At 43.6% G+C, this 14,065-nt stretch overlaps 1 protein-coding gene across 1 annotated transcript; it reads left to right on the top strand.

Moving 5' to 3' along the window:
• The first annotated feature begins 4,691 nt into the window (after positions 1–4,691).
• Positions 4,692–8,568, top strand: GJA10 (gap junction protein alpha 10). The gene is made up of 2 exons (XM_059843302.1): positions 4,692–7,820; positions 7,983–8,568. The coding sequence occupies exons 1-2, from the start codon at positions 6,988–6,990 to the stop codon at positions 8,566–8,568; spliced, it is 1,419 nt and encodes a 472-aa protein (XP_059699285.1). The 5' UTR covers positions 4,692–6,987.
• The last annotated feature ends 5,497 nt before the right edge of the window (positions 8,569–14,065 follow it).

The following is a 14,065-nucleotide window of genomic DNA, read 5'->3' as shown; positions in this document are numbered from 1 at the left end:
TTACTGCTCTGAGTACATACTGCTTATTTCTTAGTGAATGTGACTGGAAATTGGAGAGTTTCACAAACCACATAAAACCCTTACGCCACTTATGAAACAGGACCTACAACTTCAGTCTTTTTTCTGGAAACCCAGGGTTATTGTTGAGTGGAATATTACAAAGGAGAAAGACCATTTTGTGTCCCAAGACCTTTCACGGGAGGAGTGTAGCTGGTGGCCCTTGAAGAGTCTAATTCCAACTTACTACTGAAAGATAGGTCTACTTCTATCCAACACACATATTTTTACAGGAATCTGTTTAATGGATGTGGGTATTCAAAAATTTTGCAGAGTTTAAATTAAGGGAGTGGGATTCATGGAGATGTGCATGATAGTGAAATCATGGGGCATTGGGCATTGAATTTTGAGGGATTCTCTCTAAGGCAAAGTCGGTTGGCAGCTAAAGGTGTACATACAACAGTTGTCTTAATTCAGGACACTTCTCTTAAGATGTCAATCCAGCAACACACAGCTATTCCCATTAAGGCTTTCCTCTCATTATATTCAGTCTAAAACCAGATGCAGAATCATCTTAACAATTTGTCTTCATGAAGGGAAGCAGCAGTAATAAAGCATGCTGAGGACCAGTCTTAAGGATTTCTTAGAAGAATCTATGAAATCAGTTGAGGCATTTCAGGAGCAGAATTGGCTTTGCTAGGAAAGATGGATAAAGTTTCAGGGGTGGCTCTTTGGTTCCTGTGAAAGGTAATGTGCTCCAAAAGGAACGAGTTAGTACCAGTAGTACCAGTAATGGTTGTAGTAAAATGGAAAAAAGTTCAAGTGGAGTGACTTTTTTAATAAGCCAAGGTATTTCTAGACAGTGAGAGTACACTGTACCAGTTCGTGGTTTAGGCTAAAGCTAAAATTCTGTGGTCTCATCTTTGCATTTTGTTATGCCCATACCTGAATTGCTTTGGCTGCAGCCTGTTGTCCAGCTCACTGTTCACATCCAGTTTGTGATGGGTTTGGTGAGACAGCAGAATGCATGTGCACTTTGAAGTTGTTTTGACCCTGTACTGTTAGCTTTGTTGTGATGTCAGAATTGTGAAGTATTAATGCAAGGAAATGCTGCTGTCTGTGTTACAAGATTACTATTAGTTCCCACATATATCTTTTTCTGTTTTTCAAATGTGTGAGTCCCTAACAAGAATGTCAAAACCTACAATGCTATAAAAAGTGTATTTGGATCTAATACTGGAACTTATTTTGTACTAGCTGGCACTCCTAATTTAGAATCAAAAAATATTATGAGTTGGAAGAAACCTACAAGGATCCAGCTCCTGGCCCTGCATGGGACAGCCCCAAGAATGCCACCATCTGCCTGAGAGTGCTGTCCAAATGCTTCTTGAGCTCTGTCAGGCTTGGTGGCTGTAACCACTTCTCTGGGGAGGCTGTTCCATTGCTCAGCCAGCCACCTTCTGAACAAAGAACCTTTTTCTACTATCCAAGCCTAAACTTTCCCTGACTCAACTTCAGGCCATTTCCTTGCATCCTATCACTGGGCACCACAGAGAAGAGATCAGCATCTGCCCCTCCTCTTCCCCTCACAAAGCTGTAGATTGCAATGGGTCTCCTCCAGGCTGAACCGACCAAGTGACCTCAGCCAGCTTCTCCTCAAGTCCCTTCACCATCTTTGTTGCCCTCCTTTGGACACTCTAACAGCTGACTGTCTTTCTCACACTGTGGCACCCAAAACTGCCTCCAGAACTTGAGGTGAGGCAGCCCTAGTGCAGAGCAGAGCAGGACAATCCCCTCCCTTGCCTGGCTGCTGATGCTGTGCCTATTGCCCCCAGGACAGGGTTGGCCCTCTTGGCTGCCAGGGCACTTCTGGCTCATGTTCAACTTGCCATTGACCAGGACCCTTTCTGTGGTTCTGTTTGCATCTTCTCATTCCCCAGTCTACACATCCAGGGTCACCCCATCCCAGGTGCAGAATCCTGCTGTCACACACAAGGCAGAGTAAATGCCCTAACTGGATTTGGATACTGGGATTTGCTGAATAACCACCAGGACCAGACCTTTCACCCTCCTTGGTTGTGATCAGCTCCTGCCCCAGCACTATGTTCCTTGGGTCTCTGCTTCCCAGCAGGGAGGTCACTCCAGGTCCAGGAAGGTGAGGCATGAAGATGTGCTGGTTCCCACTGTTCTGCTTCTCACAGTGGCCTGTTTCAGTCACCTCTGGCCAAGATCCCATCTCTGATCTGCAGGATATATTCCCTGCCACCACATCCACACACAGCCTGCTGTCAATTCACACTGTAAGCTGATTCTGTCTGTGGCAGGAGCTTATAGCAAGGGAGTGTCTTGAGGCACCACAGATTCTTGTTTCTCTCCAAATGCAAGCACCACCATCCCTGTGCCCTCACCCTGCTTCCCTTTCATGCACAATTAATTATATGGTCCATTAACAAGCTTGTATGTGCAGCCTTTTAGCATTAATTATTCTCCTGCTACAGCAGAAATGCAAAAAATTGTCCCTGAACAGCCCACTCACTTGCCCTGTCCCCTGAGAAAACCAAAACCTTAAACCAGGTTGCTCTGAAGGCAGAGTGAAGTAGGCAGCCTGTGGTTCTGGACCTGCCAAGGGGCAGGTGGGCATGGTGGGATGGGACAGAAATGTGCTGGGCCCAGAATGAGCTGCTTCTGCAGTGAACAACTCTGACAGGGTGGACTCATTGTAGGTGCTGCAGCTCTTGCTGTTTTCTCAAGATTTCACAGCCAGCAGAGGTGAAGAGGGTGCTCTGAGAAACACCTGGGCACTGTGGAAGCTGCTGGAGATGTCAGCTCAGCAACATCTGATGAGGCAGCACAGAGAACCAGGCCTGAGTCGATGCTCTGAGCCAAAGCAGCAAGGAAAAGCTTCAGGGACTTGGTGACCAGATTTGGAAAGAAGAGACATGAAAATGAAATGGCAGTGACAGGCATGTGAGAGTATATGGATGAGACAGGCCTGTGCTGGTCTGGTCCCACTGCCCCTAAGGCTCTTGTTTGCAGTGTGTGCATAAACCATACATCTGCTGGGTTAGGCTGAGGCTAGAGGAGAGCTGCTGCAGCCGCCTCATCTGCTGCAGGGCAGGGCTCTGAAGGCATATTCAAACAGGACTTTCAGGGACACACGTACAGCTTGTGCAGGAGAGAAGGATGCAATGGTGCATAAATCAGAGATCATTCCAAAGAAGAGGTGAGGTTACTGTCATTTGAGAACTGACCACTGGTTTGTAGGAGCATCTTCAGGGAGAGGTGTCTGAAATACAAATCATACATGTGCCTTATAAAATGGAAGAAAAGGGCCAGAAGTTCCACAACAAGAGAGGAAAAAAATGAGTATTTTGTATTTCCATAAAATTTAGGCCTGGGCAGAGGCAGGAGTAGGCAGTAGAAGATCTTAGAATTGGCAACTCAGTCCTGGTGGCTCCAATTTCTCCAATACCATTTTGACAACTTGCCTTCCTTTTTTAAACCTCGTCTCTCACAGATATCAGTTCTGAATGGACTTGAGGGTGACTATTCAGCCCAGCTGATGAAGGGTTACTGTGCCAAACACCTGTGTTTCTGACTTAAGACTCGAGTCTTAGTTCCTGTGGCCCCCATTTCAAAGGCTCAGTCTAACACATCCTAAATTAACTCACCAGGCAGCGGGGTATGAAATCGGACATGACCGATCGATCTTCCAGCATTGATCCAAAGCAAAACTAATGGAATGTAAAGAAAATGTAAGACTCTATTGTACTGTAAAGGCTGCCTATTTAGCCATTTTACAAAATAAAACTCCATTTGGGAGCTGGGTGGAGGTGTAAAGTTCAAAGAACTGGCTAAAACAAGGCATAGGGACTTCACAAACTGGTGCTGTACAGATTCAGCCTTGGGGGAATGGCTTTATTAGACGCCACTGACTACAATAATTGCATGATAATTTTGGCTAGAGGCACCATCCTATCATCCATCCTATCATCTGATGATTTTTAAACTGTGCATGAATAGTTTAGACAGAGTGATCTTGGCATCCAGCTACATAGAACTGAGAAGCCCGTTTGGTGTACCACGTCTATGCTTGGGCTCTTGGGGAAAAGAAAGAAAAGGAAAAAAAAAGAAGATGTTCTCTGACTCTCAAGGAGAAGTCTCTGAGAAATAACAACAAGCAGTTCTGCATGCTCCTTCTGCAATGCTCTAAGAGATTAACCAGGGGCTTTCTCCTAAGGTAAGTTGCAGAAAAATAATTTTTTCTAGGGCAGTATGGTGCCTGGCAGGCTTGAAGCAATGCAAATTAAAACCATGAGTATTTGCATCTTAATGTTTAACTTCTGACAAGAAATTTAAAGTTTAATGCTGCAATTTCATACCTCAACTGATGTAAACATGGCATGAATGTAACATAGAAGTGATTTGTACAGTGGCAAATAACAAGATGATTTTTAAAGAAGTAACAAAATCAAAAAATAAAGGAACTTCCTCCAAGAGAAATGATGGATTTCCATCTGGTTCTAACAGATTACATGCATGAATTTTTATTGTTTGAAATAACCATACAAAAATAATTGGGCAGACACACAGTTAGATGGTATAAAGTCTCAGGTATGTACTTTCTGTACTGAAAATGGTAATTTCTATTCTACAATGATAGTAGTATGGAATAGGCTGTACTACTAGAATTTCTAGTCTACTAGTAAACTGGAAATAATGATATAATTGATATTTAGGATTACTGTCTTACAGTAAACTGAAATTACTCTGTTAGAACTCAATTAAGACCGGGGAAGGGGACAGAAATGGAAAAATTAGAGGCATGTTGCTATGACAAGGTTGGGAAGTAGTTCGGGCTGATTTCTTAGAAATGCTGGCTTTTATGGCTCTAAACTAACTTCTTTATTTTATGCACAGTATTCACTGTGTCATTATTTATGCTGCAAGTTCTACCAGTGCAGAGCTGAGTGGAAGTGTCCTGGTATCAAGGGCTCACTTAAAGGGTGAATTATACCATTCCTACAATTTCATTTCCTCTATTGGCTTTTATAATGTAAAGGTGAGGATAAAGTTATTTAAACACTGGTGGAAACCACTTAAGAAACAAAACTCTGTCAAGCCAGAGTGATATGTTTAGACGCCTCCCTTGCCCTGAATAGTTGCATCCACTTTCTGTTCCAGACAGTTTCTACTGCTAGAGAATTTAATCTTTGGGATTCAAACATATTTATCCCTGAATTTACATTGTAGCATCACACTTAGGGTTTTGTTGTTTGGCTGGGTTTTTTTGCTGAGTCAATCAATTTCGGTGAGGGATCAGCCATTTGCAAGGCAGTGAATATGCCTAAAGCTCCTCTCCTTAAGTGTTGCATTGGGCTGCAATAATTATTGCTGACTTTCTGTTTTCCTCCTGTGTCTCATTGCAATGATATGCGTGGGAGGAAAGGAATGGGGAAACAAGATATTCTGGGTGCATAACAACACCTAAGAGATTGCTTGACTAGATATGTTTACTTAGCCAGTTCCATGTGTGAAAATTCAAATTTGCAGACCAAAAACAGTCCCAGAAACATAATAATAAAGTCTGTAGGATGCCTATGCTGAGATGACTTCATTTCCGGTTACAACTGAAAATTTTTACTTGCAGTGTGGATAAACACAGCCTTGAAGCAAAACTGAACTACCTGGGATCATGTCATGAGCCAAGCTGTATTAATAATGGTGATATCACCCCGCTATGCTATCATTTAAACATATACAAGATTTTGGGCACATCAACCAGCCACTTTCAAAATAAGATCTTAGAAATTGCACTTTACTAAAGGTTGTGGTTTTGTGGAATTTGGGATGTTTTGAAAGTATTGTAGCGTAAAAGCAATTCAAGCACAAACCCTAAGGTAGATATGATCCCAGTTGCTTCAATAATTTATTGCCATATTAGCAGAAAAAGTTCCAGGGACACAACACCAAACATGCAGTTGATTCACAAATAAACAGTCAAATATCTTAGATTTCAATTCCCCACATTACCTGAAGCTCCAAAAGAAAGCTTCAAAAGAAGCAGCTTGTAAATCAAGCAGAACATCGACCAATTTGCTTTTGAATCAGTTTCTGGGATAGAGATAGTTAAAAAGATTTTCACACACTCACTGTTAAAAACCTCCACATTGCTCTGATTCAATTATCTTATATGTTAAAATTTATAATTAAGATGCAGCAAAACTTGATTCATAAAAATAAAGGTATTAACCCTAGGAGCACTCAGTTTATTGATATTATCCTAGAACTGTGACTGCAAATGTACAGCTATGTGTAAATCACTATGTATTTATAGTTTTAGAGAGAAATTTGTGAATTGTTACCCAGGTAGATGGGAAAATGTTGGATGGATGGCACTAAATCTGCTACTACCTTAGGGTAAAAAATGAAACTGTTTCTAAGTCACAGTTATAGGACACTTCTCAAAACTTTATCCAGAAAATTAAAGCCAAGAACATTATTTATTGTGGCAAAACTATGGCAAATCTATAGTCAATGTGGAATGAGTGGGTGCAGAATTAAACTGTAGTTGGCAAATTATTTGCAAGGTGGGAAAAAGTCATCTTTATTTGTAGTGGGAAGAAAAGAATATAAAGCTATGGGCAGTTTTGAAGTACTGTGGTTTACAGCTGAAATCAGTATCTCTTAATCCTAAAATAATCTCACATATGCATCTTTGACCAGTAATCATGAAGTTTGAATTAATTTAAAGGCTCAGTAAGTAGAAAGTAATGATGAACTTCTAAGAACTTCTAAGAACTTCTATGAACTTCTAACTTCTCCTGCTACCAGAGGAATGTATCTGAAACACATATATTAAAATTAAAAAAACAAACAAAAAAAACCCCACAAAAACAAACAACAAAAACTAAAAATGGCCATTTCCAAAAGAAATCCACCATTGCAGGAAAATAACTTTTTTTTTCCCCTAGAAATGAACTTCTGACGATGGGGGACTGGAACTTGTTGGGCAGCATCCTTGAAGAAGTGCACATCCACTCCACAATAGTTGGCAAAATCTGGCTCACAATCCTGTTCATATTCCGGATGCTGGTGCTGGGAGTGGCTGCTGAAGATGTCTGGGATGATGAGCAGTCCGAGTTCATCTGCAACACAGAGCAACCTGGCTGCAACAATATCTGTTACGACAAAGCCTTCCCCATTTCTTTGATCAGATACTGGGTACTGCAGATCATTTTTGTCTCCTCCCCATCCTTAGTGTACATGGGCCATGCGCTCTACAGGTTAAGGGCACTGGAGAAAGAGCGACAGAACAGGAAAGCCCACCTGCGGGCTCAGCTCGAGGACCTGGAGCCCATGCTCGAGGAGCACAGGAGAGTGGAGAGAGAATTGCGTAAGCTGGAGGAACAGAAGAAAGTGAATAAGGCACCCTTGAGAGGGTCCCTGCTGCGCACCTATGTCCTACATATCCTGACCCGGTCGGTGGTCGAAGTGGGCTTTATGATAGGTCAGTATCTTTTATACGGGTTTCACATGTCTCCCCTTTACAAATGCACTCGGCCCCCTTGCCCTAACACGGTGGATTGTTTTGTGTCCCGACCCACAGAGAAGACCATCTTTATGGTTTTCATGAACAGCATCGCCGCCGTCTCGCTCTTCCTCAACATCCTCGAAATCGCCCACCTGGGCATCAAGAAGATCCAGAAGAGCCTGTGCGGGCAGCCGCTCTGGCCGGCGGGCCCGTCCGAGGAGGACCCCAGCGCGTACAACTCCAAGAAGAGCTCGGTGGTGCCTCCGCCGCCCTGCCTGGCCAGCAACGCGTCCCCTCCGCGCCCCGCGCCCGCGCCGCTCCCGCCGCCGCCGCCCGCGCCCGGCGCCCCCGCGCCCCCGCCGCCGGCCCGGCAGCACCGCGGGCAGCTCCGCGGAACGCCGCCTCCGCGCCGCCGGCACCACGGACAGCACCAGCCGCCCTCCTCCAGCAGCGAGGAGGCGCCGCGGGCCGCCCCGGCGGGCGGCGGGGCGGGGGCGGCGGGGGCGGCCGCAGCCGCTCGCCGGGCGCCCCGCAGGCAGAGCCGGGTGAGCGCCTGCCGGGATCTGGATGAGGAGCGCGGCGACTCCCCGGACAGCGGGCACTGCCCCGGCACCCGCAAGTCCAGCTTCCTCTCCCGCGTCCTCACCGGGAGCCGGGCGGGCAGCGACAGCGAGAGCACCGCCTCCCGCGGCGGCTCCGGCCCCTGCCCCGGGCCCGGCCCCGGCTCCGGCTCCGGCTCCGGCTCCGGCTCGGAGGGGAAGCGCCGCGAGGAGGGCGCGCCCAGCCCTCTGCCCGCCGCCTCGGGACGCCGCGTGTCCATGGCAAGTAGCGCCCGGGACAGCCCGCGGGAGGGGGGCGGCGGGGGCCCTCGGCACCCTGTGCCGGCCCTGGGGAGGAGGGGGCGAGCCAGGGGGCAGAACGGCTCGGGCAGGACTTCCAACACAGCCCCAGCCCCTCGCGGCCCCCCGGACAAAGCCAAACTCCCAAACTCTCGGCCTCCCTCTGCCGTGAAAGCTGGAATACCAGGGAATTACTGAGTCCCGAGGAACTCTAAGTCACCGAATCCCAGCTTCTTTATACTCATTCCATCATCCCAATCCACTCGACGAGGATTGTCCCAGGGAAAACTTCTTCAGCTCCAGCCAGTGTAAGAAAGAGAAGCCAAGAATGCATTGAGTTCAATGACACAATTTCTCTCGGTTTCAGGTTTGTCTCAGAGGTGACCTCCAAGTCAAATAATTGTTCAATGAATAAATCAAAAGATCTACATGTAAAAACCCCCACCAAATAATTGCAATGCCAGAGCCAACGACTACAGAATTGCTTTTTCAGCAGCTCCTCCTTTTCTTTGGCCACATGCTCTAAGCTTGCTTACAGTCATAATGTTGGCAAGATATAGTGCTCGTATTCAAGAGTCAACAAGGCTTTCTTAAAAGAGGTCTGAATTCTGGTGGCCTCAGGTTTGCTTCTTTGAGAGCGTAGAGGCTCCCTTACAATCGCTTGCAGTAGTAAGCCCATAAATACCTTTTTACAGGGCATGTAATAAACAAGATTACTTCACACAATGCTCAAAGTCATAGATTCTGTTCGATTTTTTTCCTCACTCTTCCCAAACACCCCCCCCTTTTTTTTTCTATATACAAAACAAACAAAGACAACAAACTTAAGATCTTTTCTGGTAAGAAACACAAGGCACCGTTACACTGCCCATCCAAAAATTATTTGTGAGTTCCAATTTCCATGGGGTTACAGTTCCTACAGTAAGCCAGTCAGCACAAGCCATGTTAAACTGTCACTTAGGTGCAATTTAACCACTTTCCACTTCAATCTTTCTAATACAGGGAGAGGGCCTAGAGCCTAACCTGTTGATCTGCTGGCTCATGATACTCAGATAGAAAGCTCTTTTAAAAGGTGAATGCAGAAAGTTATTCAAAGCAAGACAGAATTTCAGTAGCACTCTCCTGAGAACTCACAGAAGTTGCTTGGCAGCTTTTGCTATATAATGACAATGATTTTACCTTCCACGGGAGACCTTCAGAGAAATATAGTCAGTTTGCAAAACAATGTCATTACTCTTGAAAGTAACACTCTCCCAGCATGCTGTCTTTGGAGATCATTATGTATAGGACTTGTGCTAGCATTTTAAAATGTGACTGATGTAGGTATGCTACCTGGTGCTTCCTGCTTACAGCGTGCAATATTTAAAAGTACAGGTACTTCTTAATACAACTGAGGCAAAGTTTTGGCAAATGCACTTTATTCTGGCAGCGCTGCAGCATTTTTAGGAATACTGATTTCAATACACAAATATCCTGGGGCATCATAAATATGTTGAACCTCGGCATTAAAATTTGAATACTCTTCTAGACTGTATTCCTCACTTCGTATATTAACTATTTGATCTGGTCAAAGGCACTCAGCATTGGTTTGATTTGTTTTAATATTGGTTTCCAGAAGACGATAATCACATATTAATGATAGAATCACAGAATGATTTGGGTTGGAAGGGATCTTAAAGATCACCTAGTTCCAACCTTCACCCTGTCGAGGGGGACCTTCCACTAGACCAGGATGCCCAAAGTCCCATCAAGCCTGGCCTTGAACACTTCCAGGGATGGGGCATTCACAACTTCTCTGGGCAACCAGTTCCAGCACCTCACCACCCTCACAGTAAAGAATGTCTTCCTACTAAACTTACTCTCTTTCAGTTTAAAGCCCTTTCCCCTTGTCCCATCACTACATGCCCTTGCTAACAGTCCCTCTCCAGCTCTCTTGTTGTCTCCCTTTTCCTTACTGGAAGGCCACTATTAGATCACCTTGGAGCCTTCTCCAGGCTGAACAACCCCAACTTTTTTAGCCTTTCTTCATAGGAGAGGTAATGTTTAGATAAATACGTATGATTAGATTAAAAATTTATTGATCATATTTAAAAAAAAACAAACAAAAGTACTTAAAAGTAGCCATATTTAAAAAAAATCCAAATGAAGCATACAAAAACATTGCCTCCTGCCATCCCTGGTTAACAGTGACTTGCAACACTAATGCAGAGAAAGTGCAGACACTTAGCTTAACAGTGAATCCATGTGAACAAACATACTTTTAACAGCCAAAATATAATCTGTTCTAACCTGGATTTTACTAATCTAAGCTGGGTAGCCTAAGAGAAGAATTTACACTGTTCTTCAATTTTCTTTGATAAATTTCCCAAACTATCATCTTTAGTTCCATACTGCTTCAAGTTTTTTCTTTTTCCCCCTCATCCACACCATTCTGCCAGAATTTATCAGTAGCATTCTTTGTATTAGGTTCAATGAGAGAGGAGTATCAACTCAACATTTAAAAGACCACTTTCTACAGCTCAATAACCATTCTAGCAGCCTCCAACCAAACACATACCCACGTTCTGTGCTAAGACACCAGGACAGCTGCAGCTGCCCACAAACACCATAGTTTTCTTCCTAGCTGAAAGAAACCCTCAAAGTTGCACAAAATCCATCCTATCTGGTACTGCAAGAGTCTTCAGACAAGTCAACTGCACTCTGTGAGTTGTGGCACTGAAAGCACCAAGCAAGTCTAAGGGTACAGTTTATGGATGTTTGACCTTCAACCAGTGATGAGCTTTTTTTCTGACCAGTATTACCGATGCCATTTCCACACCAAAACTGAATCTCTAACAAGCAAATAATAATCATTAGGGACAAATAAATGTGTTAAAAGTTACTTTTCCTTATGTGTTGGACCCTGTGGATCAAACTATGAAGACCGGGTGTTGGTAATTTCCATAGTAATTGGCTGGGTCATATAACAGGATTTTTTTCAGAAGTACAAAATTGCATCTCTCAAAGAGAATGGGAAATTTGTCTTAGGCCTTCCTCTTTGGAGGAAAGGTTATTTTGGACCCGTAGGAGAGAATGCATTTAATTCTTCACTGAAAGCCCCTATGAAACAGCACAGTAGGATATTGATTACAAAATGCATGCCTGGTTATCAGGATTCCTCAACTTTTCCAGACTTCAGCTCAAATCAGAGCAGCTCTATATTTAAAAAAGAAGAAATGCCCTTCCCAGTGGTAGGATTTATACAGACCAACCATGTTTGGCCATAAACTAGAAGGCTATTTAAAACTTCCTTACCTGGAATTGGTGGAGATGAAGAGCCATTTTGTCGTTTCACATCCAACTGCAGCATAAACCCCTGACAAAATATTTACATTGCAGCTGTTTAGTTTCACACTCAAGCCACTCACTCTTCATGTTCTGTTCCATTTCTTTCCTATGGCATTATCCAAAGTTAATCATTATTCAGACCAAGAAGCCAAAGTGAGAGAGACAGAAAATCTAAAAAACGTATTTGACTAAAGATTTATTGGGGGAAAAAAAAAACCTTTTTTTGAGCTACTGCTGGTCAAGCTTTAGGTTTATTAGATTCTGAAGACAGATCACCAAAACTGGACCTTCAAGCACATAACAAAGCAAAGTTGGAGAATCAATGCATCACATGAGGGTTATTTCCAACTGATTTCATTCCACCTAAGCACAATGACAAGAGCATTGCTGACTATACAGATGAGCTAATCTCAATATAATGTTACAAAACTCTACACTGACAGGGGAATCCAACAGTTCTGTACAGCTGAAGTCAGACTATCTGCACGTCTCCAAATCCTTGGTCCTGAGGACCACAGTCAGCATGCCTTGAAGTGACAGAAAACAATTTGTTCATTGATAACTGCATCCAAGCTAATAATTTCCAAGGCTCATTAAGAGGATACATCTTAAAGAATAAACAGTATTTTCTCTTCTCAGAGATATTGTAGGTACACACATAGTTCTGCCCTAAGGTTTGCATCTCTCACCACATTTCAACTTTTATTTAAGGGGAGATACTTTTGCTATGGAGCAAAAGGGCATCTTCTGCATGCTCCAGGCTGCCAGACTTCATTAGGTGAAGCAGGCCTTAAATGTCAGCTTTTCACACATAACTGACTGAAAAAGCTTCACTGAATTTAGTATATCCATAATCATAGCTCATAACCAGGAGGTGGATCCACAGAGGTGTGTAGGAATTATGCTGCTGTCCATAGGACTCTGCACATGAATTATACTTTGAGAAAAAGAGCTCATAATTTGCACCAGTCAGGGTGACTGGTGGATAATACATGCTTAAGCCTGATAAGATTAACAGACTGATGCAGTCAAAGATCAGAATTTATAACAAGTACAGATACAACTTGTGCTCTCTTGAAAATAGGCAGGGCCAGGAATTACAGCCTAGAACAGGCCCTGGCTCTTGGAGCATTGCACTGAAGGGTATTGTTTCACAGCATCCACATGCAAGACTGTGTCAAGCCATCAGGACCATTGAGTAACTCTCTTCTTATCTCTGGGGCATGAAAAGCAGATCTGAGCACTCCAAATGAACAATTAGAGAAGATATCCGCTTTACTTCTGAAGGCACTGTTGGCCAGAATCAGTCTTCCTCCTCACCCATTTTCTGCAAACCAGGGAGTGATTGCAGAATTACCAGAAATCTCAGCTGAGATGACCACAGCCTGATTTTCCACCTTCAGAGTGTCACAATGTCTTCCCAATTCAATAGCTGAATGCAATAATTTCAACAAAAGCTGGAGGCTGTCTGGTACTTCATTGCCAGCTGCATTTGAAGTCTTTGCTAGCTGTGTTTCCGGTCCTTCTAAAGCAGAGGATTCCAGTTCCACGCTACCTGAGCAAGATGCCCAGCATCAGTTCTTTTTGGTCTTTACCTATATGATAGTTTTCCAAAGAATTCTATGGTGTGCTCTAAAACCTAGGAGTTTTATTTTGATCAACTGGGATTGGGAGTATTTACACTAGATTGGCAACTCTCTTCACAAAGGCACCAACTTTCAGATGACTTGGAACAAATTATATCTGCAACCCATGCCTAAACCTGTATTAAGAGGTTATGTGCTCGACTGTGCTTGTGCTCTTTCTAGAGCACCCAAGGGTTTTCCAAGAAGATGGGGGGCTTGACATTATCTAATGTTTGTGTTTCTTCATGAAGCCATGATAAGTTCCTAAATCAAAAAAAAAAAAAAAACTGGAAACCATTAGAAGATGTATAATGATCTTAACAACCAAAGATCAAGACTTTCATAAAGAAATCTTAGGCATTTTAGGCACCCCAGACATTTGTTTTTCAAGAAGTGATGCATCTTCCTCATCCTCTCCTCCAGAGTGTCCTGTGCTTTCACAGTGACATTTTAATAAGTCTGTATTCTTGGCTACAAAGTAACCAATGTATCTTTAAAAGCAAGACTCCCTTCTTATGGTGAATGAAGGGAATAAAATTAACAATGAAGCAGATGGTGACACTGATAGTCTCAGATTACAGAATTGGTGTGAGATGGGGCTGCTGATTTTATTCTTTTGCAGAGAAGAAAGTCTCTAGGGCTGAAATCCTGTTTCTGTCAAAGTTGTGAAAATTTTACAATTCACTAGGTTTGGTTTCCCTCATTGCACTGCTCTTTTATTCCTCCATGCTGTTCAATTTTTT

This window comes from Haemorhous mexicanus, chromosome 3 (genome assembly GCF_027477595.1).
Source record: "Haemorhous mexicanus isolate bHaeMex1 chromosome 3, bHaeMex1.pri, whole genome shotgun sequence".
Lineage (NCBI taxonomy): Eukaryota > Metazoa > Chordata > Aves > Passeriformes > Fringillidae > Haemorhous > Haemorhous mexicanus.
The sequence above is the reverse complement of the archived record's forward strand: the minus strand, read 5'-3'. Positions and strand labels throughout refer to the sequence as shown.

What these genes read in the sequence shown, in the direction of transcription:
- GJA10 (XM_059843302.1), top strand. Translation starts at nt 6,988, where the DNA reads ATGGGGGACTGGAACTTGTTGGGCAGCATCCTTGAAGAAGTGCACATC. An exon ending in CCCTGCCTGGCCAGCAACGC is followed by an intron (nt 7,821 to 7,982) that starts GTCCCCTCCGCG and finishes CTCCTCCAGCAG; the next exon opens with CGAGGAGGCGCCGCGGGCCG.